This window comes from Danaus plexippus (assembly GCF_018135715.1).
Source record: "Danaus plexippus chromosome 18 unlocalized genomic scaffold, MEX_DaPlex mxdp_35, whole genome shotgun sequence".
Lineage (NCBI taxonomy): Eukaryota > Metazoa > Arthropoda > Insecta > Lepidoptera > Nymphalidae > Danaus > Danaus plexippus.
This window is the reverse complement of record NW_026869854.1, coordinates 652,822-680,438: the sequence shown is the minus strand read 5'-3', so window position 1 is coordinate 680,438 and position 27,617 is coordinate 652,822. Positions and strand designations below refer to the sequence as shown.

At 33.3% G+C, this 27,617-nt stretch overlaps 3 protein-coding genes across 6 annotated transcripts; 1 reads left to right on the top strand and 2 right to left on the bottom strand.

Annotated features, from left to right (window-relative positions):
- On the bottom strand, positions 1–8,888 carry LOC116773319 (tryptophan--tRNA ligase, cytoplasmic). 2 transcript variants are annotated; one of them, XM_061528647.1, is made up of 9 exons: positions 8,870–8,888; positions 3,489–3,614; positions 3,209–3,277; positions 2,963–3,122; positions 2,291–2,473; positions 1,942–2,119; positions 1,544–1,750; positions 1,101–1,232; positions 1–854 (listed from the first exon to the last, which is right to left on the bottom strand). In XM_061528647.1, the coding sequence occupies exons 2-9, from the start codon at positions 3,598–3,600 to the stop codon at positions 693–695; spliced, it is 1,203 nt and encodes a 400-aa protein (XP_061384631.1). In that variant the 5' UTR covers positions 3,601–3,614; positions 8,870–8,888; the 3' UTR covers positions 1–692. The 2 variants fall into 2 exon arrangements, with proteins under 2 accessions (XP_061384631.1, XP_032521643.2); XM_032665752.2 differs by lacking the exon at positions 8,870–8,888 and adding an exon at positions 3,827–3,983.
- LOC116773318 (spastin) lies at positions 4,227–20,009 on the top strand. Of its 3 annotated transcripts, none has more exons than XM_032665749.2 (11): positions 4,227–4,829; positions 5,028–5,198; positions 5,420–5,587; positions 11,567–11,748; positions 11,993–12,196; positions 12,268–12,382; positions 12,477–12,619; positions 13,257–13,447; positions 14,171–14,370; positions 14,806–14,990; positions 15,744–20,009. In XM_032665749.2, exons 1-10 carry the CDS (start codon positions 4,367–4,369, stop codon positions 14,967–14,969), a joined length of 2,001 nt encoding a protein of 666 aa, XP_032521640.1. In that variant the 5' UTR covers positions 4,227–4,366; the 3' UTR covers positions 14,970–14,990; positions 15,744–20,009. The 3 variants fall into 3 exon arrangements, with proteins under 3 accessions (XP_032521640.1, XP_032521642.1, XP_032521641.1); XM_032665750.2 differs by having other exon boundaries at positions 4,228–4,829; positions 12,005–12,196; XM_032665751.2 differs by lacking the exon at positions 5,420–5,587.
- Positions 20,003–27,368, bottom strand: LOC116773211 (uncharacterized). The gene is made up of 16 exons (XM_061528608.1): positions 27,028–27,368; positions 25,425–25,562; positions 25,181–25,349; positions 24,840–24,949; positions 24,675–24,774; positions 24,497–24,601; positions 24,261–24,416; positions 24,129–24,172; positions 22,976–23,344; positions 22,735–22,872; positions 22,412–22,580; positions 22,231–22,334; positions 22,066–22,165; positions 21,433–21,537; positions 20,512–20,667; positions 20,003–20,109 (listed from the first exon to the last, which is right to left on the bottom strand). Exons 1-16 carry the CDS (start codon positions 27,366–27,368, stop codon positions 20,053–20,055), a joined length of 2,361 nt encoding a protein of 786 aa, XP_061384592.1. The 3' UTR covers positions 20,003–20,052.
- Between the last annotated feature and the right edge of the window lie 249 nt (positions 27,369–27,617).

The following is a 27,617-nucleotide window of genomic DNA, read 5'->3' as shown; positions in this document are numbered from 1 at the left end:
AAATTTAAAAAAAATGCGATTTATTAGCGAAAATAAATAAATTTTGTTTCAAGCACAGCCATTATAAGGCCAGGTGAATGTTGCAGTAAGAGATAACAGGAACATTACAACACTACCAGTACATTAAAGAGGTTACATATTATTATTAACTATTTATTTTATTCAATCGATACAAAGACTATTGAAAATTAAATTGGACAAAAATATAAAATGCATGTATGTATTTTTATTGCATATTAAAATTGTTACAATGATAGCAGAGTCTCATAATTAAAGTGAAGGGAAGCTAAATATTTTTAAAAATTCCTTTTTTTTTTCAAACATTATCATGTAAATTTCTTAGGGTTTCAAAGGAAATACATCCAAGTATAATAACACAAGAGTAATCTTATTATTTAAATATGTTGTTAAGAAATACAATTTATTTTTATGTTAAATGATAAATATAATAAATTATGCAAAATAAAGAAACTGATAGCTTCAAGGTTGTCATAAAAACTGGCAACACACTAATATGCATACATACAACACCAACTACGCTAAACTTAAATGCCATAATGTATTTAAACCCAGAATATCTTTAACATAAATTAACGTACTGGTTATATACATATGAAAATTAGGTTAATTCCTGTCATTATTCTTATTAAATCATACAATGATATTTATATATATTGTGATTAGGCGAAGTGCTAGAAGTTGAGTTTCCTGATAGCGAAGAACTCGTTCATGACGTCATCGGTGACCTTGACCCTCCTCTGCTGGTAGTCCGTGATGATGGGGGTTATGGTCTCGATGGCTATCTTCTTCAGTTCACCGGTCAACATTTCGCCAGATTCGTACTGCTTCTTTATCTGAAACGTCAGAAGAATTTATTAAGAATTTTACGACATTATTATTGAAGAAGGTTTTAATCTAGAAATAAATAATGGCGAGTCGTCTATCTCTTATTAGTTTATAATTATAATCTGTACGCAATAATTTCACGACGGTTTCACTATATTACGTGGCCAGTAAAAAAAAAAAAATTATTACAGTAACAAGATGATAAAGAATTGTAGGAAAATAATTTTACAATTTATATACATATATATAGTTACCTCAGCTAGTCTGTCGTCATCTTCTAGGAAAAACGTGAGGTATTTGTATGAAATGTCAACGTCAGTGTTCCCGCCCTTTTCTCGGTGCTCTTCAACCGTCGCCCGCCCGCCGGAGAACGCATACTTGTTGATCTGTAAGGTTTTATTATGAATACATATACATTTTTATATAAACTAGTAATTCTTTTTTTTCTTAGGACTGCCATGTTTTTAAGGAATAAAATTATTTTATTTACCAGTTACAATACCATAATATTATTTTTTTATTTTTATTAATTAAATTTATTTATTACATTTTTACAATACGATAACTTTATTAAAAATTATGTGTCAATAGTTCAACAATGGTCTTGATTCTAGAACTTTCTCGTTCTAACAGTTTGGCTGGCTGTCGGCTCTGCTCATTGAGGTTATTGAATTCAATCTTATCTTTATCAACCCACCTTATTCTTAATCTGCTTCGGAGTGTCATTAAGGAAGATGGATGCGTTTGGATCACTTGCAGACATTTTGTGTTGTGCTCCCTGTAAGGCTGGTAGGAACGTAGCATGCAGAAGCGCTGGCTTTGGGAGACGAAGACGTGGAGCTACATCACGGGTCAGACGGAAGTACGGGTCCTGGTCGATGGCGCAAGGAACAAGACAAGGTACCTGGGAATATGAAGAGTGAGGTCTAATAAACTGGGAAAGAAATGTAGTCGGTAGACATACATATGTTACCATATATGCTGCTGAAATTAAGTTAATACTGGTTAAACTTTTAAACTCTAGTTATAATAAGAGTGATAGAGCAATAAAACTATTACTGGCTGTTGAAATTTCAAATGACATATAAAACTTACCACTTTATTATCAAAAATGAATGGGAATGTAGTGGAAAAGGCAGGCGCAGCCTCTATAGACGGAAAGGTAATTTTCCCGATAACATCCGAGTCACCGAACCCAAAGATCCCCTTCACCTGATTGAATGTCACACACCTCTGTATCCGCAACATATTTTGATAGAATGCTGGACATTGTCTGAAAATGTACATTCAATTAAATATAGATTCAGAATTATGCCGATGTACAGCTGGTATATTTATTTAAAACCTTTCATTCAGCATACTTTAGACATATTAGTTTAGTTGAGAAATAATATTTTGTACATTTAAGACTAATTTAATTTATTAATAATAATAATTTACACACCCAATAAAATCTAAATCATTGAATATAAATGTATTGGAAGGATCAAATCCCACAGCAATAATATCCTTGGCGTTGCTGTAAGCCATCTGTCTTGCATCTTCTACCTTTATATCCCTCCACATAACCTTCTCGTCGTCAGTGAGTTGTATTATCAGTGGAACATCAAACACTTCTTGCAACCACCTACATAAAAAATATATATATTCATAACATGTCACAAAATACTACACAATACTTTGATGAATTTAAAACAGTAATTTGTTCTTAAACATATATTCTAATAATGAAATCTAAGATTTTTGCGACAATTCATGGAAATAAAACTAGTATTTTTCGGATTTACTACGCGTTTATAATTATTTTTAACAACATACTGCCGACGTTACATCTCGTCTGTCCGTGATCACGGTTGCTGCTAACTGCTAAGTAACCAAAACATCGAGTGTATGTTATTAATAATAATTATCAATATAGTAAATCCGAAAAATACTAGATTCAATTCATATTATTCTTATATTAGTGAACTGCTTTTTTGTCAAAGAAATAAACTATTTACAAAAGAAGAAAACAAAACACTACCAATTACCAATGTAGTTTCTTTGTTTGTATTAAACTTTAGCAATTTGATGATCACCGAAACAAATGAAATCAGGATCTCAACTTCTTACTTACTTTGTGAACATAAATGGTATCATATGACCAATATGCATACTATCTGAAGATGGACCTCTTCCCGTGTATAAATAAAACTTCTTTCCGGATTCCACCAGGTTCAAAATACTGTGGATATCCCTGTGAGAGAAGAATATGCCTCGTCTTAGGAAGTGATGTGCTGAGAAAAATAGTAGTTACTTGTTTCATTTCAGCCAGGAAGCAGTATTTTCGAATATGTATTAAAAATTTCAAATTCTAGTTTACCTTTCTTGCCAGTAACCTTCTCGAATCTTGCTATAACCTCTTCATCTATTTTCTGACTACCAAATCTTTCTATGGAAAAATTTATAATGTTTTATTAACAATTTTTTTAATGTGTTTCATGAAGCTAGTGTTCATTCATCTTAAGCTTTGTATTTGAAAGTTATTTTTTTTATATTATCATTTACAATGAATACTTTTATGGAAATGATACTGAAATTTTACTTTTAATGTTTAAATTTAATAAAAGTAAAATTATTAAATGGCACTAAGAAATAGTTACTGATAAGCTTGTCATAATCTATCCCCGTTTCAGACTTTCCAGCCACATTCCAGGGATCCACCACATCATCATCTTCATGTATAGATAGATTATTTATTTGCTCCTCAGTCATGGTTTTATTTTAAACTGTAATAAAAAAGAAACTACTCTGAATATTATAAATGCAATAAATAGGATATTATTTATTTTCCTTTTAGATGTATATGAAATAACAATATAACTAAAACCAGTCTTACAAAATTAATTAATAGAATTAATGAGGAATATTTCTTTTAAAGTATTTTATTTCTAAAAATATACAAAAATATGACATAACCTTTAAGTTAGGTAAAACATACCTTATATTGATTTAAATCTGTATCGCTCTAATAGTAATTAAATTATGCAAATTTTTTGGCTAATTTGATAAAATACTTTATTTTCTTTTGGTTACTTAAATAATAAGCTTCCAGCCGTTACCAATCTGCCAAATTTATGACCAACTAAACCTATACTGAAAATGTCAACGTCACATTTTGGATTCGTTCAAAAACCTACGAATCTTTCCATCTATATAAATAATACAGAACTAAATATCTCTTCTTTTACTATTTATTTTAGGTTAACGAAAAGAATGAACAGTATTATAAATTGTTTATATAAATGGGTGATAGTTCTTATTACATCATTTTTTTGTAGAAAAATGAAGACAGGCCACACCGTTTTTTTCATTGTGCCAACTCTATGTTGAAGACGTCAAAAATTGTCAATACCTCTTCAGTCATCACCATGTACTCAAGCTGTTTTTAGATTATTTTATTAGAATAATAAACGTGCGTGTCTGCGTTATAAGTCTATGGCTATTTGGTGTTAAACCAGTGGGAACTTTATTGTTCTTGATGGTTTCGGGTGACGATTTCAATGGTGGTCGTTTATCGCGAAAAACTACTAGGTCCCCAAACCGAAAATCTAAGAAGACCGATGCAGACATAGCAAAGGGATCAGCGTTGCGAAATGATTCGCAACCTTCTGTCCACAAGAGGAACCTTTATGTAGTCTCCTTCCCAATCATTATTCTCTTTAATTTGTTGAGGTCCGTTTTGTACCAGTTATTTATTATTTTCAAATATTTGTATTCGGCGTCCCATCGTTTCATTCATAGGCCTCGTAAGAACGGCGAATGTAACTTAGAAGTGGTGGTTAAAGACGGTGTTGTGTCAACTGAGATCGCGCACAGTGAAGAGATGTCGTATATAAACAATGTAGGCCCCGGGGATCCTCTTCTTGCCAAACAAAAACATCATCATCGAAAAGCTTTTGAGTACATATCAAAAGCGTTGAAGATTGACGAAGAAAATGAGGGTGAGTTACAGCTTTAAAAGAGCTTTATATAAGTTTTGTTAATTTTGATTTTATATTCAAATAAATTTGTTTTAAGCTGAATTATATATATTTTATTAGCAATTATTTTACTTAGCCACCATCGCATAAAGTTGTTTATGTGCTCAAGTTGTAACCAAAGTAGGCCTAGGCATTTAGTTTGACTTGTTTCTAACGCAGGACAAAAAGAATTAGCAATAGAACTGTACAAGAAAGGTATCTATGAATTGGAGCGAGGGATTGCAGTAGACTGCTGGGGGGGTCGGGGCGACGCCTGGCAGAGGGCCCAAAGGCTCCATGATAAGATGAAAACCAATCTAGGCATGGCCAAGGATCGTTTACATTTCCTCGGTAATCTATATTTTAGTTATACTTTAGTAAGTGTTGGACATAAATCGTATTACACTGCCATATTTATTTTAAGCTATTCTATGACTAAGCTTTTTATTTAATTTTAGATCCTGGCTGTTTATCGCATGTAACGCTTTTTAATTTTAGTTTATTAAACTGATATACTCATATGACACCAGTCCTTTGAAATCGTTTAATTCAAATGTTGTCCCCCAATGTAGCCAACCTAGTCGCCCTCAGTAAGTTGGGGGTAGAGAGTGAGCCTGAGAGAAGTGAAAAAAGACCTACGGAGTCTCCTCTTAAAGTGAGAAGGCCATTAGAGAAGTCCAAGACAACGCTACTAGCACACACAGAAAGTAACAGTGGTCAAACGAAGCCACCAAATGAAGGTAGAATACTAAACATAGCTTTGCTTCGTTTGACGTAACCTACTGCAACATTTTTGAGAATCTCACTTTCACATAACCCCTGACATTAACTCAACAGTTTTTCGACGATAGAAATTTTGTTTTTTTTTTTTTTTTCTGTACAGCCGTGTCTGCATGTAGGTTCACTGTGCTTGCAAAATTTATTTTTATTTTCGCTTTCCGTGTAACATACATATATATTTATTATTTAAGTATTATTATTATCAGTAGATATTTAACGCGATACGCGCGTGTCATTGTAAGCTTTTTGAGAAATATGAAAATGCGTTTTTATTTTAACCATAAACAAATGTTTATATTAACATGCCAGTTGCATTGTTCATAGACAAAAGATAAACGGTTGAATGTGCCTTTGTTGGGAATGCGAGTCCAACATGCAATGCCACTTGTTTACAGCCTCATGCCACGAATGCCAACATAGCTGGCTGGTCTTATTAAATGACGACGTACGTTTAACTGCATTAAATTTGTTGGTAAAAAATTATAATTAATTCATGTGAACTATACGACTGGAATAATTCAGCCAGAATTATGTGAAAGACGATTAATTAATTCAGACTCGAATATTCAGACTCGAATATACTGAAATTAATCCCGTGAAAGTTATTAAGGATAACTTGAACGTGAGCATATTCACGAATGGTGCAATGTTGAATATACCTGACCTTACACGATAAAAGCAATATTCAACGGTCATGACCTCCCAACCCCTCGCATCCCAAGGGCGGTGTGGTTAAGTTTATTGCCTCGCTAGTAAAAGTCTGGGACATAGATATATCTGATAGTAAGAAACATCGCATGTCATCAATACACAGCTTAAAATAGATCTCTTTGTAACTGTTCAGCTCACTCAAGTTACAGACTTTCGTATCAACTTACTACTCATATTCTAAGTATAGAAATCTTATCCCTCATTTAGACTTAGCGTGAAGTGATTATAGGGCGTGATTCAACACTGTGACAGAAGGGTTATGTTATATGCTCGTATATGCACGAGGTTATAATGATTTTTTGAAGTTTAAAATCCGTTGAATGTGTGGGTGTAATTAAAGTTTTTTTATCGACCAGACGTTTTGCATAATAAGTATTCGGTGATCGGATCGTAACCACGTCTTTGTTCAAGTAATAGTATATTTCATATTAATGATCAATGCGTAGGGTCCGTGGGACGCGATGAGTCGGACACATTAGTTTCCGATCGAGTTGTCACCACAATGGGTTCAGGTTACGAGACGAGCTCCGTCCGCCGATAACACGTTATGTATATTATAAAAAGAAAATTCATGAGATATATCACATACAATATTTGAATACATTTTTTATTTTCATACAAAACAATTGTTAGTTAGTATTACTTGAACACAACGTATTGTTTATACGACCTTGAAGAAGTTTCCTTTCAACAGATACCTACTTCTACTTGGATATGGAAATGTGATTTTATCTTCAAACTCGTTCCGTCCCGCCGATACCCGATATTTTAGTGGCAATAAATCCAAAATAAAATAAAAAAAACTTTCATATTTTTTTTTACGATGAACATGAAATTATGAAAGTCGATTTTTTTCGATTACCCATAAATGATATTTCGTCTAACGTTGGGTTTAACGGCGACACGCTAACGAATCTTTCCTAAAATAATAATATTACTATAGCAGATTCCAACCCAAACAATCAAACCGTTAAATTGGGAACTTGTCAATTATTGAATTTGTTGCTCGAACGCTTGATTGGCGCCGAGACAATGACTTCTATGCACCATTAAAAAAATATTAAGAATTCATTGTTCCGTTGGCATCGGTCAGTGACGATACAAATAAAACGGTAATACACTGCGTCTGTACATATAATTAATCCTTACTTTAAAAGGTAAGGGCAATGTGTTTGTCGTGCGGCGATGTAATTACTTAGTTTTTAATTAATTCCCGCGAACATGGCAGCTGCAGCTAGACCTACTTTATATATACTCTCAGTTAAAAGTATGCTAGTTTATTAATATATGTTTGTTTATTCAATTCACAACAATCATTGAAATGTTATTTCTAATTTTTAAATATATATATACACGCCAGGACCTGAAAACTAAAATTTTATCACTATATGCGATAAATAAATATTGTAACTTTAGATACTTTCTAAAAAAACGTTTGTAAAACTCATATGTATAATTATTAATTACGATACCTGACTTGGAAGATGTGACATAAAATTGCATAACTTTTCTCACCAACAGCACCGACCAAAAAACTAAAGACTCGGGCGTAATGGAGATTAGTTGATCAGTTCTTTTTTGCCTTTATTCACAGTTACTCACCCATTTGTACCGTTACTCCGCCGTGACTGTAGCGGACGAACACCAAAATTTACAAATAGAAAAAAAAATTATCAATGTATTTGATCTCACGATTCTATTGGAACGTTTCACCTTCATTACGTTAGGTATAAGTACATCGACGTCTTACTTAAAAGAAGGACGCGATGTTCAGAAAAATTTATACATATGTATAACAAATATATTTTAACAGATGTTTACAAAACCAACCGCATTATGACAATAGTCTTTTAATCGGTTCATTTTCATTAAAACTTTAAAACTTTTCTTACGAAATATTTTTTATATAATTTAAATCCAGATGCAATATGTAGAGTTTTAAAACAAAATTATTAATTAATTATATATATTGCAAGGTCGAATGATGAATCTTATAAAATAGAGAAGTATCCATTAAATCTAGCTCATGAAATTATAAAACTATGTTTCTGTTACTTTCAATAATATGATTAGTCTTTTTATAAAAATCCCATTACGTTTTACCGTTACTCTCATCAAGTCCCAATATATTAATTGACTTTCTAGAATTGTACGGATCGTAAAACGATAGAGACCTACCAAATATTCCACTTTTATACAGACAGAAATATAAATACATTTATACTGACTAGAAACTATATTATTCAATTAATATAAATCTAGTAAACATTTAATATACCCGAAACTGCGTATAACGTTTTCTGCAAATTTCACACCGTCGTTACGAAATAGTTTAAGTGAGACAGAAATTCGTGAAAACCTTCGAGATGACCTTACAAGTGCGAAAAGATATAATCAATTAACAATCTCTAACAAATATTCACAACACTCTTGACTTATTAATCGAGACCGTTCAAAAAAGAACGCGTTACATATATATAGGAATGACTTTCAAAACGCTGACATACATACAGGGTAAAAACACGACTCACTTTTTTTGGTTACACAGTCGGGTAGAAACAGGTTTTCATACAATTTTTGCTCTAACAAGTTACCGTACATTGTGTCTCGATCTCTTTGTCACTTTGTCAGGATAAATTTCTGTTTTATTGTCTCATGGTGTGTTTCATGCATATTTATACCGCTCGTAGCATACGATCATAGAATACTGAGACTGTCGAATGATGCAGACGTCGCAAATAACTAATAGTGATATATTACATGTAATAATAATGATAATTTAACTTAATATCTATAAACGTAGATTTATTTTATATCTTTGTTAGTCAGATACGCGCGAAACGAAGCGACTATCGTACAAAACGTTAATTGTCAGATTAAATGGAATCTGTCGTAAAGAAAGTATGCTCGTGGATTAGTTTAAAATAACGTGACTCACTAAAAGAGAGCCATGATCCGAACGATGTTAGTGAAATATTTCAAAGGAAGCATTAATACGAGTAATACCGTAAGAAATAGTTATTTTTTTTTTGCTGCAGTCTATATTTTATATCGGGAATAATTTACGATACGCTTGATGTGTTGGAATTAATTTTAAAACCAATTATTTATTTTACTATACTTTAATAATATGTATCAATATAGATTTAACTTTAAAGTTTTAAAACGATTTTAATGCGTATGTAATTCTTTTGATAGCCGTGTATACGTATTGTTGTGTCGTAAAATTTTTTCGGGGCGTGTCCTTTATCCTTAAAGAATTGCATAAAGCTGTTGTTCGCGTCCCAATTTCGACACCGCGTGTGTGGTTTTTAATTTCGATCAATGATAATGTCAGCCGGAACGACTCGTGCAATATTCTTATCACTAGTTTGCGACTTCACACTACATACGGAGCGTTAACAGTTTACGTTTCACAAATCTTCGCACGATATAGCATTGGCGTAGGTAATTTAATGAGAGACGGCAAACATTGTTTATGTTTTAACGATTATTAAGCAATATCTCAGCACGACGAACTTAGTCTTGTTTAATTAAAAAATAAATACGTACAATTTACAATAACGTTATTGTAACTTAATAGAGTTTTAAAATGTTTTTATTTATGAACAAGGCATTCATTTTATAACCCGAACTATTTATATCTACTCAGTTGATTAAATATATAATAAAGCTCGCCCTAGTTTCGTTTGGTATAAATATCGCTGGCAGTCTTTCGTTAATTTCTTACAATCCTAAAAAAAAATATTAAATGAATAGAATATAAATTATACATCAAGTTCTATGCAAACGGTGCGAGGTCGTGTGTATTAGTGTCGCAGTTCGTGGAGTTGGCTGTATTGAATGGCTACCGGAAAATCACACAATGGAGCTTGCAGTATGAGCAGCGTAGCCTACTTTAGACCGTGATTGAAATCAAATCGCTGAGGGCGTGGGCGGGCCTCGAGGTCTTCATCACGACCATAACAGTCAGACGTTGTATTGATAATAAAATTTATTAAAATAAATAATAACAAATATACTTATAATTTTAGACCATTTAAATATGATTTATTATGAAAAAAAAATGAAGTGTTTTTCAACGAACGTAAGTAATTTTAAAATTCTGCAGCCAGTTCAAATGTGATTTTATAGAAAGATAATGTTTTATTGATATTCCACAGCGATATCTTATCTTTAAAAGTTCGTTGATCCACGTCCTGTGCACTAAATAGATAGTATTTGATTGTCTAGCACTAACTTTTGCATGACCCGCTTCAGCTGTGCTAGTACTAATTTTAGCGTAGACCAAGACGATATATTACTGTGCTAATTCGTCCGCCTATTATTTTATTGAGCAAATATTCCGGAGCTCTCGGCTCAAAGGTCTCTAGGTATTGTGAAAGCGTGAGCGACATAGCTTGTAATATATTTCTTTGACTTTTAAATTATTAATATCGTGATTTATGTATGTTTATTGGGGTTAATAAACGAAAATTCTTATGGTCAGCGAGGTCGCCCTGTCACGATAGTAATTTATTTACAACAGAATGCCACATTTAATAATTGGCATTTATGTCATAGCCGTTATTAATCGTACCGGTGTGAGATATTTTACTTTGCGTTTTACATATTAAATCTCCGATGAGAGTTGGTATTTTATTCTCACTGTGCTTGAACAGAACTATATCTCTCTAAGGTATTTTCATCTTGAAATGAACAGTTGTCGCGTCTAAGCTAATCTATGTTGTAATACTATATTTTTTGAATTATTATGAAATGTTATGACTACAGCTATGTCAAAGAAATTAATTGTATGCGATAATATATTGAAGTGACATTCCGCATTTGATGAAAATGAAGGGACAAAAAAATAATGATAATCGACATGGACTTATTATAATACCGTTTTAATTGTAATGATTTTTTTTTTATTAACCTTTTTAGAAGTTTAGAATTAAATAGCCATTTTAAACTGATTAGATTATATTAATATATAACTAAAAAATTACAAAAAGGTTATATTACTTTGGTGTAACCTTTATCGTGTCTATAAAACAGTAGCGGCAAATTTTTATCATGCAATTTAGGTTGGTTTCCTCGTTTATGGAATTAAGTATACACATTTTTAAGATGATCGTCATGAATATGACCTGAATGTTTGAAATCCACAACGTTATAGACTTTAACGGCGTCATCTTTAGAGCGAATGTATCTTGAGATATATTCTTAGTCCCTTGTCTCATTAGTCGCAGGTCGTAAGCTGACGACCGCGGGTCGGAGGGTACCCGGCGGGGGTCCTCTGATGAAGTCTCAGACCCTGCCGCGATCCATGGGCAGGTCTTCGTCACAGCCCAACAGCTCCAATGGCTACACCAGATACCCTGTGAAACCAGCATCAACACCGCCTGCTGTAAAACGACAGCTGTCGGTAAGATTTATCCGGGGAACATCAAAATTAATTTAAAAAAAAGGAATCACGCTTAAACCTAACTTGCTTTATAACAGCATAACATTGGCATCTCATTTATCTCACCATTTTAACATTAAAGTCCCTAAATAATCTCCAAAACTAAAACTGATCTTAACGCCTATTTCATTTCCAACCTTACAATAAACACTTCTAATTCACTAACCATATATCATCATCATTTTACTCTACAATTCACTCGTAGAGTGCATACCAGGTACCAGTGAACGGGTCTCCTGTTCGGCGTGCTGCAGGAGGGGGCTCGCAGCGCGGGACGCCCACCAGAAGTAGAACCCCGCAACCCACACTCGCAGTTCGGGGCGTGGACCCGAAACTCGTCCAATTGATATTGGACGAGATCGTTGAGGGAGGCCCTAAGGTTCATTGGGAAGATATCGCTGGGCAGGAGGTAGAAAATACTCTCAGAAGTCCTATTATATAACTGTTCGAAGGGACTTATAAAAAAAATTATCGTAACAGGCAGCAAAACAAGCGCTACAGGAAATGGTAGTGCTGCCGTCGCTCCGACCGGAACTGTTCACTGGTCTGAGATCACCGGCACGAGGTCTGCTGTTATTCGGTCCCCCCGGTAACGGTATGTTATAGAATTAGTTTTCTTACACAACACTAAATTGGTCTGATAATTCTTCTTCATGTAAAACATTTTTAATATGTGTGTCTTCTGTCAGGTAAGACGTTGCTGGCTCGATGCGTGGCGGCGGAGTGTTCCGCCACGTTTTTCTCGATATCGGCCGCGTCACTCACCAGCAAGTATGTGGGTGACGGGGAGAAGATGGTGAGGGCGCTGTTCCAGGTGGCCAGGGAACTACAGGTAGCGAGCTAATGTTACTCTTATAGGATAGGATACTACAGATTTCGGCCGTAGCTTGGATTGCAGGGTCATGATTTGGGATGAAACAGTGAGCATACTTACGAGGGGTGATCCAAAGGTTGTGATAATCGGATATTTGTAGCACGCAAAAATGAGTCTTAATTTCATATTCATTATCATTACTTTTGGATGACCCTTCGTATAAAAGGTTGGAAATATGAACTCTTGCTCTTAGAGTTAATGAAATTTGCTTGTAAAGAGTGATAATGCTGATGGACTTTATGAATATAATGTTTACATAAGACTAAGGTTTGTTCATTTGATTTCGCTATCGTATTATGAAGAAATTTCAACATCCCTGAATTTTCACGATTATCATGGTTACTGCACGTAGTGGTGACCTCGGATAAAAATGTAAAAGAATAATATTGCGGACTTAAATGCGACAGTGATAGTTTATTTGAATGTCTAAGATTGCTATCACTACAGTCTACGTGCTCATATGGCTTTGACTGAGGTTGCATTTGTGATATTTAAAATTTTCAATTTGAAAACCAATGAAAAATTTATACTTACAAAATTCCATATGAAAAGTTACGATAACAACATATAATTTCATTTGTAACACCTTCGATAGCCATCGATAATCTTCGTGGACGAAGTGGACTCGTTGCTTTGCGAGCGATCGACGGGCGAGCATGAGGCGTCCAGGAGATTGAAGACTGAGTTCTTGGTGGAATTCGACGGCCTGCCAGCCGCCGGCGCTGACAGGGTCATTGTGATGGCGGCCACCAACCGCCCACAAGAACTGGACGAAGCTGCTCTCAGGTACCGACAGTTTTACACAAATTACTCCTAGCATAATTACTATAATAAAACCCTCTAATTCTGGCATTAAGATGGCCTATATCCCATTCAAATATTTATTAGATATTCATAGCAAAATTCCGTATAAATCGCTTTAAACTTGGTCTTTAGTCCGTGTGAAATAAAATGTGCAGTCAGTTTTAATTAACACAGAGCTGTGGTTCATTAATGTGTAATGAATGTAATAGGGTCAAGAATATGTTAATAGAAATGGGTCAAGAGGCGCTTGTGTTTAGTCTTTTGCATTTAAAAACTGTTCTCAATGCGCCAAAACATCTACCAGAAAGGAAGCTCAGCTTGTGACTTATTGCAATCCCATTAAAAAAATTAATTACTATACAATCTGTATAAATTCATAAATATAACAACAGATATAAAAAAGATGTAGCTGGTGGAGGAGAGAACCTTTTCTTGGAGTAAGGTTATTTTGTATATTAGTAGTACTCTAAAGACACTCCTTTTGCACAAATCATTATATTTCATATTAAGTTATCGTTATTTTTCGTCGCTATTTGAAACCCGAAACAGATAAAGTCTACTCACCGTAAATATTTGCTGATTACCAAAATTCCAAGGTCATAAGATACCACTTACAGGATTGGAACAAATGCTGAAAATCCTTTTGGGGGTCACCCGACTTTAAGAGCTTAGAGTGATTTTATATGACCTCTGTTTCACTCGCAGACGGTTCCCCAAGCGTGTGTACGTATCATTACCTGATAGCCGCACACGCGGGGCCCTGCTCCGGAGGGTGTTGACGAGGGGTGCTGCGGCGGCCGCGATCAGTGACGACGAGCTGGCGCGCCTCGCCGCCCTCACCGATGGCTACTCCGGCAGCGACCTCACCGCCCTCTGCCGGGACGCCGCTCTGGGACCCATACGGGGTGAGACTCCTATAGTATAGAAAAGTTATTGACTCATGTAAATAGGAATAAGGAATAGGTCCTCATGGAACACACTCTAAACAGACGTACAACTCGTATTTGCCGAAATATATGTCTAAAAGTTTTTGACAAAAAAAAAGACAAAAAGGCCAACAGTGAACTGAGACCAATATTATCTTGTTAAGTTACCATCTTTTAATATCAACTCAATCAGATGTTCTATAATAAAAAAAAATCTTAACATTCCTAAATCTTTTGTTGCATAACCTTTAAGTAACTCTCAAACATGTTATAAATTGAAAATTTAAAAAAATATCTAGTGATATTAAATTATTTCTCTTCATTGATAACTCCAGTCATTTCATAAGCTCGTAACATATACCTGCTTTAAATGTATACTTTATTTTGTGGAAATAACGTGACTGTGTTTTACAGAGTTAGACCCGGAGGAAGTGAAATGCTTGGACCTGTCGCTGGTTCGTAGCATCACGTTCCAGGACTTCATGGACGCTCTCAAGCGGATCCGACCTTCGGTGTCACCTCTCAGCCTCGTGGGCTACGAGAAGTGGTCCGTGCAGTACGGGGAACTGGGAGTGTGAACCTAAGCCGCTTACAATAAGGTAACATTCAGTTTGACTTACAACGTCATATGATCCATCCTAGATACATTGCAGGTCATATGATCTGAGATGTTCAGGAGTCAAGGGTATGGAAGTACGGTCTCATGAATCTCGCAGACAAATAACGACCGTAACTAATAGGATTATGGTTCAAAATCCAGAAACTTCGTCCGGGCTGTACCAGAACTTATTTGAAAATAATATTGCGTTAGTAATTTAAGACATGATGTTATTCCACACCACGTACCAACTAAAAACCCTTTATATACGGAAACTAATAGTTATTCTAAATTATATCCTTCATGCAGTAATAAAAGAATAAACAAAATGGAAATATAAATGAAGACACTTGTGTAGATAACTGAAAAAAAAATTGCCTTAAAATATGCCTTATTAGTACAAAATGTGTACTTAATTTACTTGTAGAAAATATCCAACGAGCTCCACGAGCTCGACAAACAATTAAAAATATATTACACAGAAAAAAATATATATTTTTATCATTTTATTATCGTTTGACTGTCTCCCTTCAACTCAATTCTGTGTGTCTCAAATATAAGTGGTGATAATGATTAAATAGGATGTACTCAATATTTTTTTTTAATTTTTCATTTGATATAATTATAATCTGTGCACACCCCCTCTCCCTCCACACACTTTGAAAGCCGACATATTTTTTTATATCTCTCATTCTTGTATTCACATTCGCAATTGGTGACGTTTGTCATGTAATAATTTTAATATTATTTTCAGGTATTGGATAAAAACAACACTGCGGTGAGTGAAACTAGGAAACATCTAGGACGTAAAAAATGTGTCGGGTCTACTTTGAATTGTATCCAAATATTCCTAGATTTTTTATAAATAGCTCAAACTGTTTGTTATATCAAACTTTTCCCTTTAATACCGGTACTTGTCACACTTCGTTGTTATATAGATGTGAAACGTTTAAATCTAGTCAAACAATCAGGTTTTGACTTAAGTTGCCAACAAAACTCATGGCCATAGTCTTAAAAGACGAAAAAATTATGACCTCTAAGTCCAGCCCTGTTACGGTAATGTATAATCCGGATGAATGAAGAAGTTGCTTTCAACGTTTTAGGTATAAGGAGTAACGCTTACAAACTCGACACTACTTCATTCAATCGGCTTATATCGAGCTGCAATCCCGTCCAGTCGAAAGGTTTCCGTTAAAATATAAACCCTATGTCGTAGCGTTTAGGTACAACTTCAAATTAAACCTTTATCGGCTTGTTCGGACTGATTTTTAAGTCGTCTCTGCATTGCACGCGATCGTGAATCTTATTTTAATAGTCTTAGACGTAGTATTGGTTTAAATAGAAAATGTATTCCTACAGATTTAACAACACGGCGATATTGAATTTTGTTGCTATAATAGAAGAAAATGCGTTTTAGCCATTTTTAAACAACTCGGGAAGAGGTGGAATGATTGTACATATGTGCGTCTTAACATTTACATGTGTGTGCGTGTGTTCGTGAATGTGTTGCTAGTTGTAATAATTTAATTTTATCGTTTGTTTTACGGTCACTTGGGTTTGATTTTTTACGATATTTTTAATTATATCAAAATGTATCAATTTTCCTCATAATGAACTTTTTTTATTAATAAAATTCAATAATACGTTAGATTTAAAAAAAGAATTTCTCAAGTTCCGTTGTTACTTTTTTTTTAAATTTTATTTCATTCTGAGTCCACGGTTGTGTTGATAAATTGAATATGTTTTAATCATGGGATCTGTTGAGTCCTTAAGTTTTAACAGTTGCGTTATAAAATTAATAATTTTGTTGTTGTTATAATTTAATTATGTTGATTATATATTTTTTTTTATTTGCTTGTTAGTCGTACTTGCCAGTAAGTCGGAGGAAATGAGTATATTTATTATAAAAGCCATGATTTGCTCAAAATATCGATTCGAGCGTGAATTATCCTGATTGTTCGTTGTGAATCTTTCTCGTATGGTGTATAAGCGTCTGTCGTAAGCAAAATGCAAACAGACCAGTTGAGATCGCATTTGTTTTTGTAAATACTATGTAATATCTATTGGGGCCATGAGAATAGCGTTTGATCGTCGTTCTTCAGTATATATTACAATTTCACGTAATTTTCATGGCCATATCTTAAGACTAAATAGCAACTACCCGCAAATTGTGGCCTTTCAGATGTGTTGTCGGAAATACATAAAAAATATAACTGTATTTTTTACTACTATAAAATGTACGTTTTTTTTTTATGGTTTGGTAGTTTTGTTATAGGTAACGAGTTATTTGGGGACGTCAGTAGTTTTAGACAGTAGTACTATTCAGTCTTAGGTATTTCAATGGATAAATTGTACTCTAACGATGTCTTTATTTCAACGACAGGGACATAGCTAGTAGAATGTTCTGTAGCTAGTAGAATGCTGATATAATTTTACTATAGCTTTCTAGGGATCAAACATCGCTCGTTGACAGTCAAGTTGTAGATATTCAAAAATTACTTAAAAAATTTTTTCTTTTGCAATGTACTTTAGTTTAGCATTGACGGTATTTTCGTCGGTTCTAATTTAGTTTACAGTTATAATTTAACCTTTAATTCAGTTTTAGCACTTGTTGTATATGACATAATCGAAAACCTAACAACATTGAACCAAAGTTTTAACAACATCCCATTAGCCACTACATACGACGATTATATATTTGATATAGCAATAATTTCTTTTTCACCCAAAAACGGTGTTTTTTTTCATTAAATTCATTGAAGTTGTCGATGCTATTCCAGTACATTGGTCGCGTCTTATTTGTGCAATAAAAATTATATGACTGTTTTATTTAGTCTCTATGAAACGCTTATAGCAAGAGAATATCTTCCAAACTATATCTCGTATTGTAGATTTTGTGTATATTTTGGTACAGTTAGAACTCTTCTTTATATCATTAACTATTAAATTCATTAAAAAATTTTCGATCTTTGTGTATATTTTAATTAATAAAGATCGTCTATTTGGGTACATTCTCAATAGTTATCTTAATTCATTTCAGTATTCTTGATATGGGGAATTGAAAATTATCAGCCGAATCTAACATTACAATGAATTGAACCAACAGATCATACCATGTTTATTCCAAGTCAAAATCGTCACACTACATACGAAGCGTTACCGTTTTTCGTTCAGTAACTTTAATATTGTAATGCGCAAAGATTCATAAGTGCAAAAAACTTTTTATCGATCCGTATATTGTGTGACGATGGAAACTCAGACTAAGCTTACAGCTTAGTTAAATGTTTTTGAACAGTTAAGCCGGATCTACACGACACTGTCGTGGGGTCGAGTAATTTTAATTCGGAATTTGAATATATTTTATGAACGTATTACCCTTATCTCATAATATTATTACGAACACCGACAGTATAATGTAAATCGGGCTTTATTCGTCATACAATCTGTTCGTTGAGACGTTGATAGTTTTTTATTTCCTATGTCACAGATAAAATTATTTGATTCTTTTTTAATAATAATAATAATAATAATATTAAGTTTATTTAATTAATACTATTCTAATATATTTTTAATGTTAGCGTTTATAACGTTGTGAACATCGTCTTGAATCCGGTTGTGCTGACTATCTCACTTCATACGCTAAATGCATACAATTTTTTAAATTAATATTTTCTTGGTTATATTTTAAAATGTATCGAAATAATTGAATGTTTGTAATCTTTTCTATTTTCAGTATTTTATATGAAATGATTCTAAACAATAATTTACGCTACGCTAACTATTCTGTAATGATGTGACGATCGAAATTCAATGTATCTATTTGAATGCAAGAAGCTTTAATAATATTCATAAACATTAAGCATTGTAATGTGTCTGCGATTCGCTGTGATATATTCTTTTGATATTTTCATGCCTTTGTATTAAAAACAAAATAAAAATGCCGTTAAAATTCTCACTTGCAAATTATTCGGTACCCATAGTACGGGTTACGATAAAACCGACAGTTTACAAGTTACATTCATAGTTTTATGTGTGCCTAAACTTTAAATATAACCCGTACTAAGGTTACCGGGTTGAGCGGCATATATCGTTTAGTCTTGAGCTTAAAAAAAAACACGACTGATCTTATGAATGTCCTTGTTTTTATAATTTTTCATCATTTAATATTTGTAATGACTTGGCCGTTTTGTTCACGATGTTACGTGAAGTTTCGACGTCAGACGGAACACGGACAGTTTAAAGTTATTCATTCGTTTAACTACAGTAAAAAGTATTGTCACATTTTCATTCGTCACATTTGCCTTCATTCAACAACAGTGCTGGTATGTGAGAGGGTTTTGTAATGAACATCTGGAGACTGTGTGTATTCTGTCTGATGACGCCATTTCATGAAGGATTAGCTAAGAAAAAACTAAATGTATTTACTACGCCGTGAGTTATAACACTGGCAATGATACGTAACATATTAACAATAAGAGGAACAACATTGCGTTAATTTTCATCTTTAGAACAATCGCTCTGATTTCTATATCATTTAAATATCAATACTGTGTATTTTCAATAATTTTATCGTATATGTCGACATATTTTTGCTACAACAAGTCGTGTGACTTTGAACAAATATCAGGCTGTGATTCATTGATGTAAAGCTTTTTCTTAACTATCAAATAATATTAAAACGTAAAGTAATAAGGGACTCACACCAAGACGAGTCCTTTAAACAATAAACAGCTTTGCAGACCAAATATAACGATTGTGTCTTGACGCCGGTTCACTGATGCGAAGAGTCACATCGGAACCAGTCGATGCCGCGTCGAGTTTATTATGATGCATCAACGGTCGTACAAGTTTTTAATTTAAGCGCACGAATTTATTCTTTACTAAAGTTTTTGTATGATTGAATCGTTGTTCTGGTTCTAACGGAAACGTTCTAGATGTAGCGCGTGATGCCTGGGACGTCAATGTACACAACGCATAACAGATACACGGTTTATCTTTGAATAAAACTATTAATTTGTGATGTTACTTGTTTTATTTCTGTGAACCTAAAAAGAAAAGAATCTTCACTTGTTCTTAGCTTGATTCAGAACAGCGAAATAGGAGTACGATAATCGTAGCACCTGGAAAGATATATATAAGAAGACGTTCTATGTAATGAGATCTAAGATTTTCGCGAGTATTCATTTAAATGAAACTAGTATTATTCGGATTTACCACGCGGATTTTATTATTTAAGAACTACATAATCAGTAAAGCAGACACTCACACCTCGTCTGCCCGTGATCACGGTTGCTGCAAAGTAACCGAAACGTCGGGATTATATAGTTCTTAAATAATAAAATCCGCGTAGTAAATCCGAATAATACTAGTTTCATTTAAACGTTCTATGTATTTGAATAAATCCAATTTTCATCTGGGAATATGAGAGAGACTGGTTACATAATCCGCTATTGAAATTCAAATATCGTCTGAAAACATATACATAAGGCATCTTCGATTTTTTTGCCGCTGCAATAGCTCACCGAAACGAACGTGGGTCTGGAGAGTGGTATGTAATGACCGGCTTTGAATATAATGGGTCTCTTCATCCTTTCCATGGCGATGAGCACGGACTTCCTGAACCTGGGGTCTTGGTTGTACCACGGACATTGATATAACCATTCTCGCAACTCTTCACTCTGCAAATGAAGTTAAAAATGTTTCACGCAACAAATATGTACCTATAGGAATACAATATTATCATAGTACTTCGAGATAGTTGCTTGCCAGAATTGCGTAATTTTATTGAGTAAGAACTAATAACTTAAGAAAAACAAGTAAACAAAAACTATAACTAGGAGAAGGAAGAACTAAGATGTTAATTTTGTTTTACGGTCTGTTTACCTGCGGAAGTATTTCGTTGTTTTTTTTTTTTTTGGAAAAACTAAATTTCGTTTAGATACGTTGATTATATTATTTTTAATATTCTTAACTTAAAAATTAACATTTATGTGATAATCGTATGAAAGTTTTTTAATTATTATAATTGAATTATATGTATTTATGTGAAAACTAATAACAGTTTCACAAACCATTTCAATTGAATATAAAAAAATATAGAGGAATGAGATAAATCTACTCTTTTTATATCAGAGAAACCTTTTAAGTGATGAGGCTATCAAAGCAGTCTTAATATAACTAAAAATAACGGAGTTGTCAGAAAAATAAAGCAACAATGCCTCCGACAAACACAAAGGCTCTGTCTGGTCGACGGAGATTGCCTTTTATTTTGTTTTTCCAGACGAGACCATTATAATAATGCAAAAAGATTTCTTTTATGGAAATGAAAGATACGTCAGAACATGGATTAATAAACATCAGGCCGTTTATACAGCTTTTTGCTTTAACTTTTATATAAATAATTACAAAACCTTATAGATTCTTGACTAACAAAACTTTCATACCTTGGTGGTGAGATGACTTCCACACCAGCAGTACAGAAACAGCTGAGACAGCATAGTCACCATGTAATTCAACATAGAAAAAAATTGCACGCTCCTCGGTTCTACCTGACAGTCATATAAAAATATTATAGCGTCGATTAAGTTTTGGTACCTATATTGTGATTGTAAAAAAAAACTTTCAATAAAAATTTATATTAATTTCCATAATTATATCGCAAGGAGACAAGATTTTCGCAAGTATTCATTGAATTTACTAGATACGCGTTTATTTTTAACAACATAGATACTCCCGAAGTTTCGGTTACTTTGCTGCTACCGTGATCACGGACAGGCGAGATGTGCACGTCGTAGTAAATCCGAAATATATTAGTTTTATTTTAATTTTATCGCATTAGCAAACATCTCAACTTTCACATGGACTGATTTTTATGGCTTCTTATTTCCTGCACGTAATCGAGTCATTTTCTTTGTATTTTGTATTGCCACAGATACTTCCCACACATGTATGGGCGTTGATATCCATACCAGACTTACAAAAAGTTTGCCTCAATACCAAAATATGGCGATTTCATTAAATTCACAGAGATAAACACATGGACTAAAAATATATGAAACCATCAAAAATTTCCTTACAATAGATATACGCAGTCCAATAATACAAATGATACCAACGGTTGCGGTCAATTGGAAAAATATATTAGCGTGATAAGTGTTCTCAAGTGTTTCTATGAATCTGTAACAAACGTTCAGTCAGTCCTTGCTTAATTATATTGAAAGAAAATTAAGATAATTGTAGACCTTATAACAGACTGATGCTGTTTGATGCATTCGTCCAACAGCTTGTTATTCTCGCGTATTAACTTTCTACGTTCCTTATTATGTTTAGACGAAGCATTCTTTAACTAAAACAACGTGGGTTCAACAAAATAAATAACATAAATTAGAAAAAATGTGGAAAAATAAGACGTTAAATACAGACCTGTTTAATTTTATCGATAACAATCTCTAACTGTGCACATCCGAACATTATCATCCCTAAAGTAATGTTGTCCACGGCGACGAACAGCAGAGCGCTAATATAGATACTCATCACTTGATAAATATATCCTAATTCGTATTGTGGTGAATCGCGAGGGTCTACCGGCATCCTGAATTGTAATAAAAACTAGGGGTAAGACTTTTTATGTTTTTTCAAAACAATTAAATAGTTAACTAAACAACCGTATGTTAGTAACAGTCTGCTTCACTCATATATTGATTTAATATTCGTGATAGTATTATACATATGGGAAGATCACGTACCATATTTTGAATGGGAAGAATCTCGTCTCGGCCGCGTCGAATAACGGCATAATGGTCCACAAAGAGCAAGTTGTAATAGCGCTCATCAAAAATACCGCACATAAGTTTTTAACTACCCGAGCGTTCCTGTATAGTATACTGAAATTGCGCTATTGTATTATCTCATCCACTTAAATTAATAACAGACAAAGTTTTTCATTAAACTTAGTTGTATACCAAATATATTTTTATATTAACTCACCCATAATGAATAGAGGATTGCGGTTCGAATATCTTCGCCTTCATGGAAACGAGTAATACAATAAGATTTTTCTTGTTAATAATGAAAACGGATGCTTTATAACAGACTGAGGTTTGCGTGAAAAGTAAGTAGGAAGCTTCAGACATTTCGTCAATATCTCCCCACACGACGAAAACGTAAAATATTTCGAACAATAGAAATGAGTACTGTGTGGACATGATCAAAGATTTATACAGGTCGCGTAGGATGACATAATTATTTGACGATAACCATATTCCCATGAAAGTGAGGACTTTCCTTGGCCGGCTGAGAAATATTTTGACAACACTATCTGCCATGTTAAATGGATGAACATAAAAAAAATTACAACTCAGATATTCCTTTTATATTCAAAAAATTTAAACATTAATTTTATTTGTTTGTGATGTACAGGCTGTTGTTATTTCAATTTGAAAATTCCTCTAAAACATTTTCAGAATATAAAAACAAAGTTATGTATCACACGACATTTTGTTAAAACAACACATAAAAATTTTGTCATATTTATACTATTTTGAGGTTTTTTATATTTTGTGAGTATATTAATAAACTTTTAAATGCAATTTTTCAATTCTAACAAGGACTTTTTTATGTCTTTTCTGACAATTAAAATATAAGATCTGTTTTCAACTTAAAATATTATTATATATAGGAGGTGCACACTAAATAAAATATTCTAAACACTCTGTATCCAATATTCAACTTATAAGTTTTAATCGCGAAGCAAAAGCGAAATCTAATGAGTTTTGTTTACAAACTTAACGAAAGGTAAGAATTAAAACATACGAGTGTATAATTACTTTAAACGCAGTGAATGTTAAAATAGCATTATATATTTTCAAATAACTCGTATACCAAATTATTACTGTGTTAAATATTTACTAGGCATGTGCATTATTTTATAGGAACAAAATGACGTCGGACAGAGACTTCGTTTCTTTAAGCACAGCGAAGGTAGATAGTCCAATAGACCGGCCGACGAGCTTGTCAATGAGACGGGATCTTGGTGAATTCGGAAGGCACCAGGCTAAAATCTATGTCTAGTTATTACTATGATTACTTAAATAAGAACTCCTTCCTTTTAAACTAACCTTTACTTAGTCTTAATTATTTTGTTTGATTTAAAACTGCAAAATAAGAATAGGACATGCGCAGGATCTGAAAACAAGTTATTTCATTAGAGACAAAGGTTTCTCCGTCTTGATAATCAAGTCGTCGGAAGTGACGTTTTAACCATTCTTCTTACAGAGACGAAGGTCTGTCTGGACAGGGGTATGTAATGACCGGCTCGTAGTACTAGAGGTTGACCCAAACGCATCATGGCAAAGCACAGGCATCGTTGGAATCTCACGTCCTGTTCGTACCACGTGCTCCTGTAGAAAACCGTATGGAGGTCCTCGCTCTGGAAAAATATTTTTTTTTTATCCTTTCGAGTACCAACCTTTTTTTATTCTATGAACCTTAAAGCACTATATAACTTACTGTAGCAGTAAGTTCGTGGCCGCACCAGCAACACACGAACAGCTGGCTTATCATGACCGACAAGTAAGTCACGATGGAAAAGAATTGTATGCTCCTCCATTCAACCTGAAAAGTTTATGAAAGTATATAATTTTGTTCCAATTTTTGTGTATATGGAGTTATTAAGAATTGAAGGTACCACTAAGATGCGCAGTGCCGACATACAGATCAATCCAACACTACCCACTAGTTGAAACAACAGATACGTATGATACGTGTTCTCCAACAGTTCCTTGAAACTAAAGCGAATATAAACAAGGGATAAATATTAAAACTTATAAGGGACTTATTTAGAATAACGTACAGAACCACTGCCTGGTGCTGTCTGATACATTCTATCAGCTTTTTATTGTTATCAGAAGCAACGATTCTTCGACTCATTTCATCACCTGATTCTTTTCTTATTGAATTTATCTAAAAGTATATGAGAATTAATAAGTTATAAATTTAATTACAAGTTTACAATATCTGGAGAGGGATCTTTACTTGCTAGTTTCAACGTAGGATTTTAATTTATGCTTTATACCTTCATGTGCCGATAAGAGATTCTTGGCAGAAAAGTAATTAATCCTATAAAAGTTATTTTAGTGTAAGTTTAGTAATTGACGTACGGGTCCATTAAAATAAAGTCAGGTCTTTACGTACTTTTAAAATTTTGTCCTTTATAATGTCAATTTGACCACATGCAAATATGACCATGGAAAGAGCAACGCTGTCGACTCCGAAGTACATGTATGCGCTCATACATATGGTCAGGAGTTGGAAAGCATAGCCAAACTCATAGTGTGGTGAAGATTGAGGTGTTACTGGCATCCTACGAGAAAATAAAGAAAAATATTTGGAGCATGCCATTGGATTTTTACGGAGTTACATAGTTAACAAATGTTACCACATGTCAAAAGGAAACTTTCGGCTTCCAGGGTCATCGAACAAAGGCTTCAAGGCCCATAAACCGCATGTAGTCTGAGAGCTTATCATGAATGCTAGAAGCAACCTCTTGATTCTTTTTGCTTGTAGACTTAATATTCTAAAGATAAATAAAGATTGTAGTAATTAAAAAAAAATATCGATCACAATTTGTCCTCTGATTCAATTATAATTTTCATCCCGACTCTAATATCATTCTAGATTACCTCAAAAGGATTTTGTCGACAAACCAATAAACGCATTTATATATCTTTTTAAATAGATTTTAAACATCGTTCTAAAAAAATTATTTACCAGACGTAAGCGTCTCGTCGAATTTACAAATGCTTCGCCATTATTATTAATAAGTTAGTTAAATATTTTTTCTTATCCTAAACAGGCCGAATACGGCAAAGTCGAAGAAGAGTATTAAACGATTTTACGTGCAATCTTTATGTATGTGTGTAATGATTTTTTAATCCTCGCTCCTAGCTGTTGATCTGGTTGACCGATTTCGACAAATTGAATGTTACTGGACTTGTGTTTATAGTCAGAGAGGTACCGGAAACAATAAAAACGCATCGAAATTGAAGGTATCGAGTTGTTTAAAATTATACAATATTGTTCTAACCTTTTGAGAGAGCAATCATAATGAAGGGAAAAGTAGTTGTAGCAGAGAAACAACCTTAAATATCATGCGATTCAAAAAAAGAATTTATTAGAAAAGTTTTAACAAAAATTTATCTATACAAATAAAATTGCTGTTTGTTTGTAATATTTAAATAACGGCTTCTCACGTAATACATATTTATTCATTCACGGTTCATAAAATATGTTCTGTTGTTTATTCTGACTGACCTTTAAAACGGCTCGAAGTTTTCGGAAGGATATGGAATAAAGATAAATAGCTGATGTTAAAAGGAGCAACTTAGGATACTTTTATTATATTTTTGATATTATAAGTATGAAAGGAATAACTACGCGTCATAGTTAGTTTCTAGATAAAATGCCTTACCTTCTAATAAACTAAAAATATCTTTTTGTCACACTCAGAGTCTTTTATTTTTATTATAACTGACGTTAATATGACCTACCCATCATTACAATTACAGTTCATTAGATCCATCCCTTTTTTATATTGATTTCTTTAAAAGGAATATTTTTATCATAAAAAAAATATTAAAAAAACTTGAAAAAAGTCTTCAATACCCATATAGATATAATCAGATTACAGTAAGATCTACCTGTTTTATTGATTGATTGATTTTATTAATTATCGTCATAGTAAGAATATTTTAGAAATATAAAAATAACCCAGAGTTAAATTATTCTTAACCGTATGATTCGACTGAGTATAAGTTTATTCTTCTTCTAAAGCAATGATTTTTTTTAGCAAATACCTAGCAAAATTATTACTGTTTTTTTATATACATCTCTAATTAAACTCATAACCCGATATGTTTTGATCTTTTAGTTATTAAACAATTATTTCTAAATGATATTTTGTGTGTTAGTTCAGAAGGATCATAATTTTTTATCACTTTTATTCTTTTTTTAGGAGGACCCTATAACAAATTTTCACAAACCTGTTTTGTTTAAACGACTGCGGTAAGAATATCTTGTCGTTCATTCGTTTCAACAGCTCCCGCAGTGATTTCACATTAACTTGAAAAACTGTCACCTTAAAACAGAGAGAGGCTTGCGTGAAAAGCAGGTACGAGGCCTGCGAAACAGCCTCCAGATCACCCCAAACTTGTACTATATAGATAATCTGGAAAAAGAGAAATAAGTACTGTAGAGTCATCATGAAAAATCTATAAAACTTATGAAACTTTGTTTCGTCAGAGCACGGCACCCAGACGCCTAGCAATTTCATGACGAATTTCGCCCTATTCAAAAAAAGATCTTCAGATTTTATGTCCGCCATTTTTAAAACGATCGTACAGCTATGCTTATTCAAACATGATATTATATTTTATGACAAACCGCTGTTTTATACCTACTTATCTTATTAAGTTAATTTAGTAAATAGGAGCCTAATTGATATCGTTTAGGGGTTGTTAAAATAATTTTACCCTTAGAATTTAGTAACGATTTTATTTGCATAAAAACATATGAAGTATACTTAAAGCTAGTTTATTAAGTAATAAAGGCTTTTGTACCGTCAAGCAAAAAA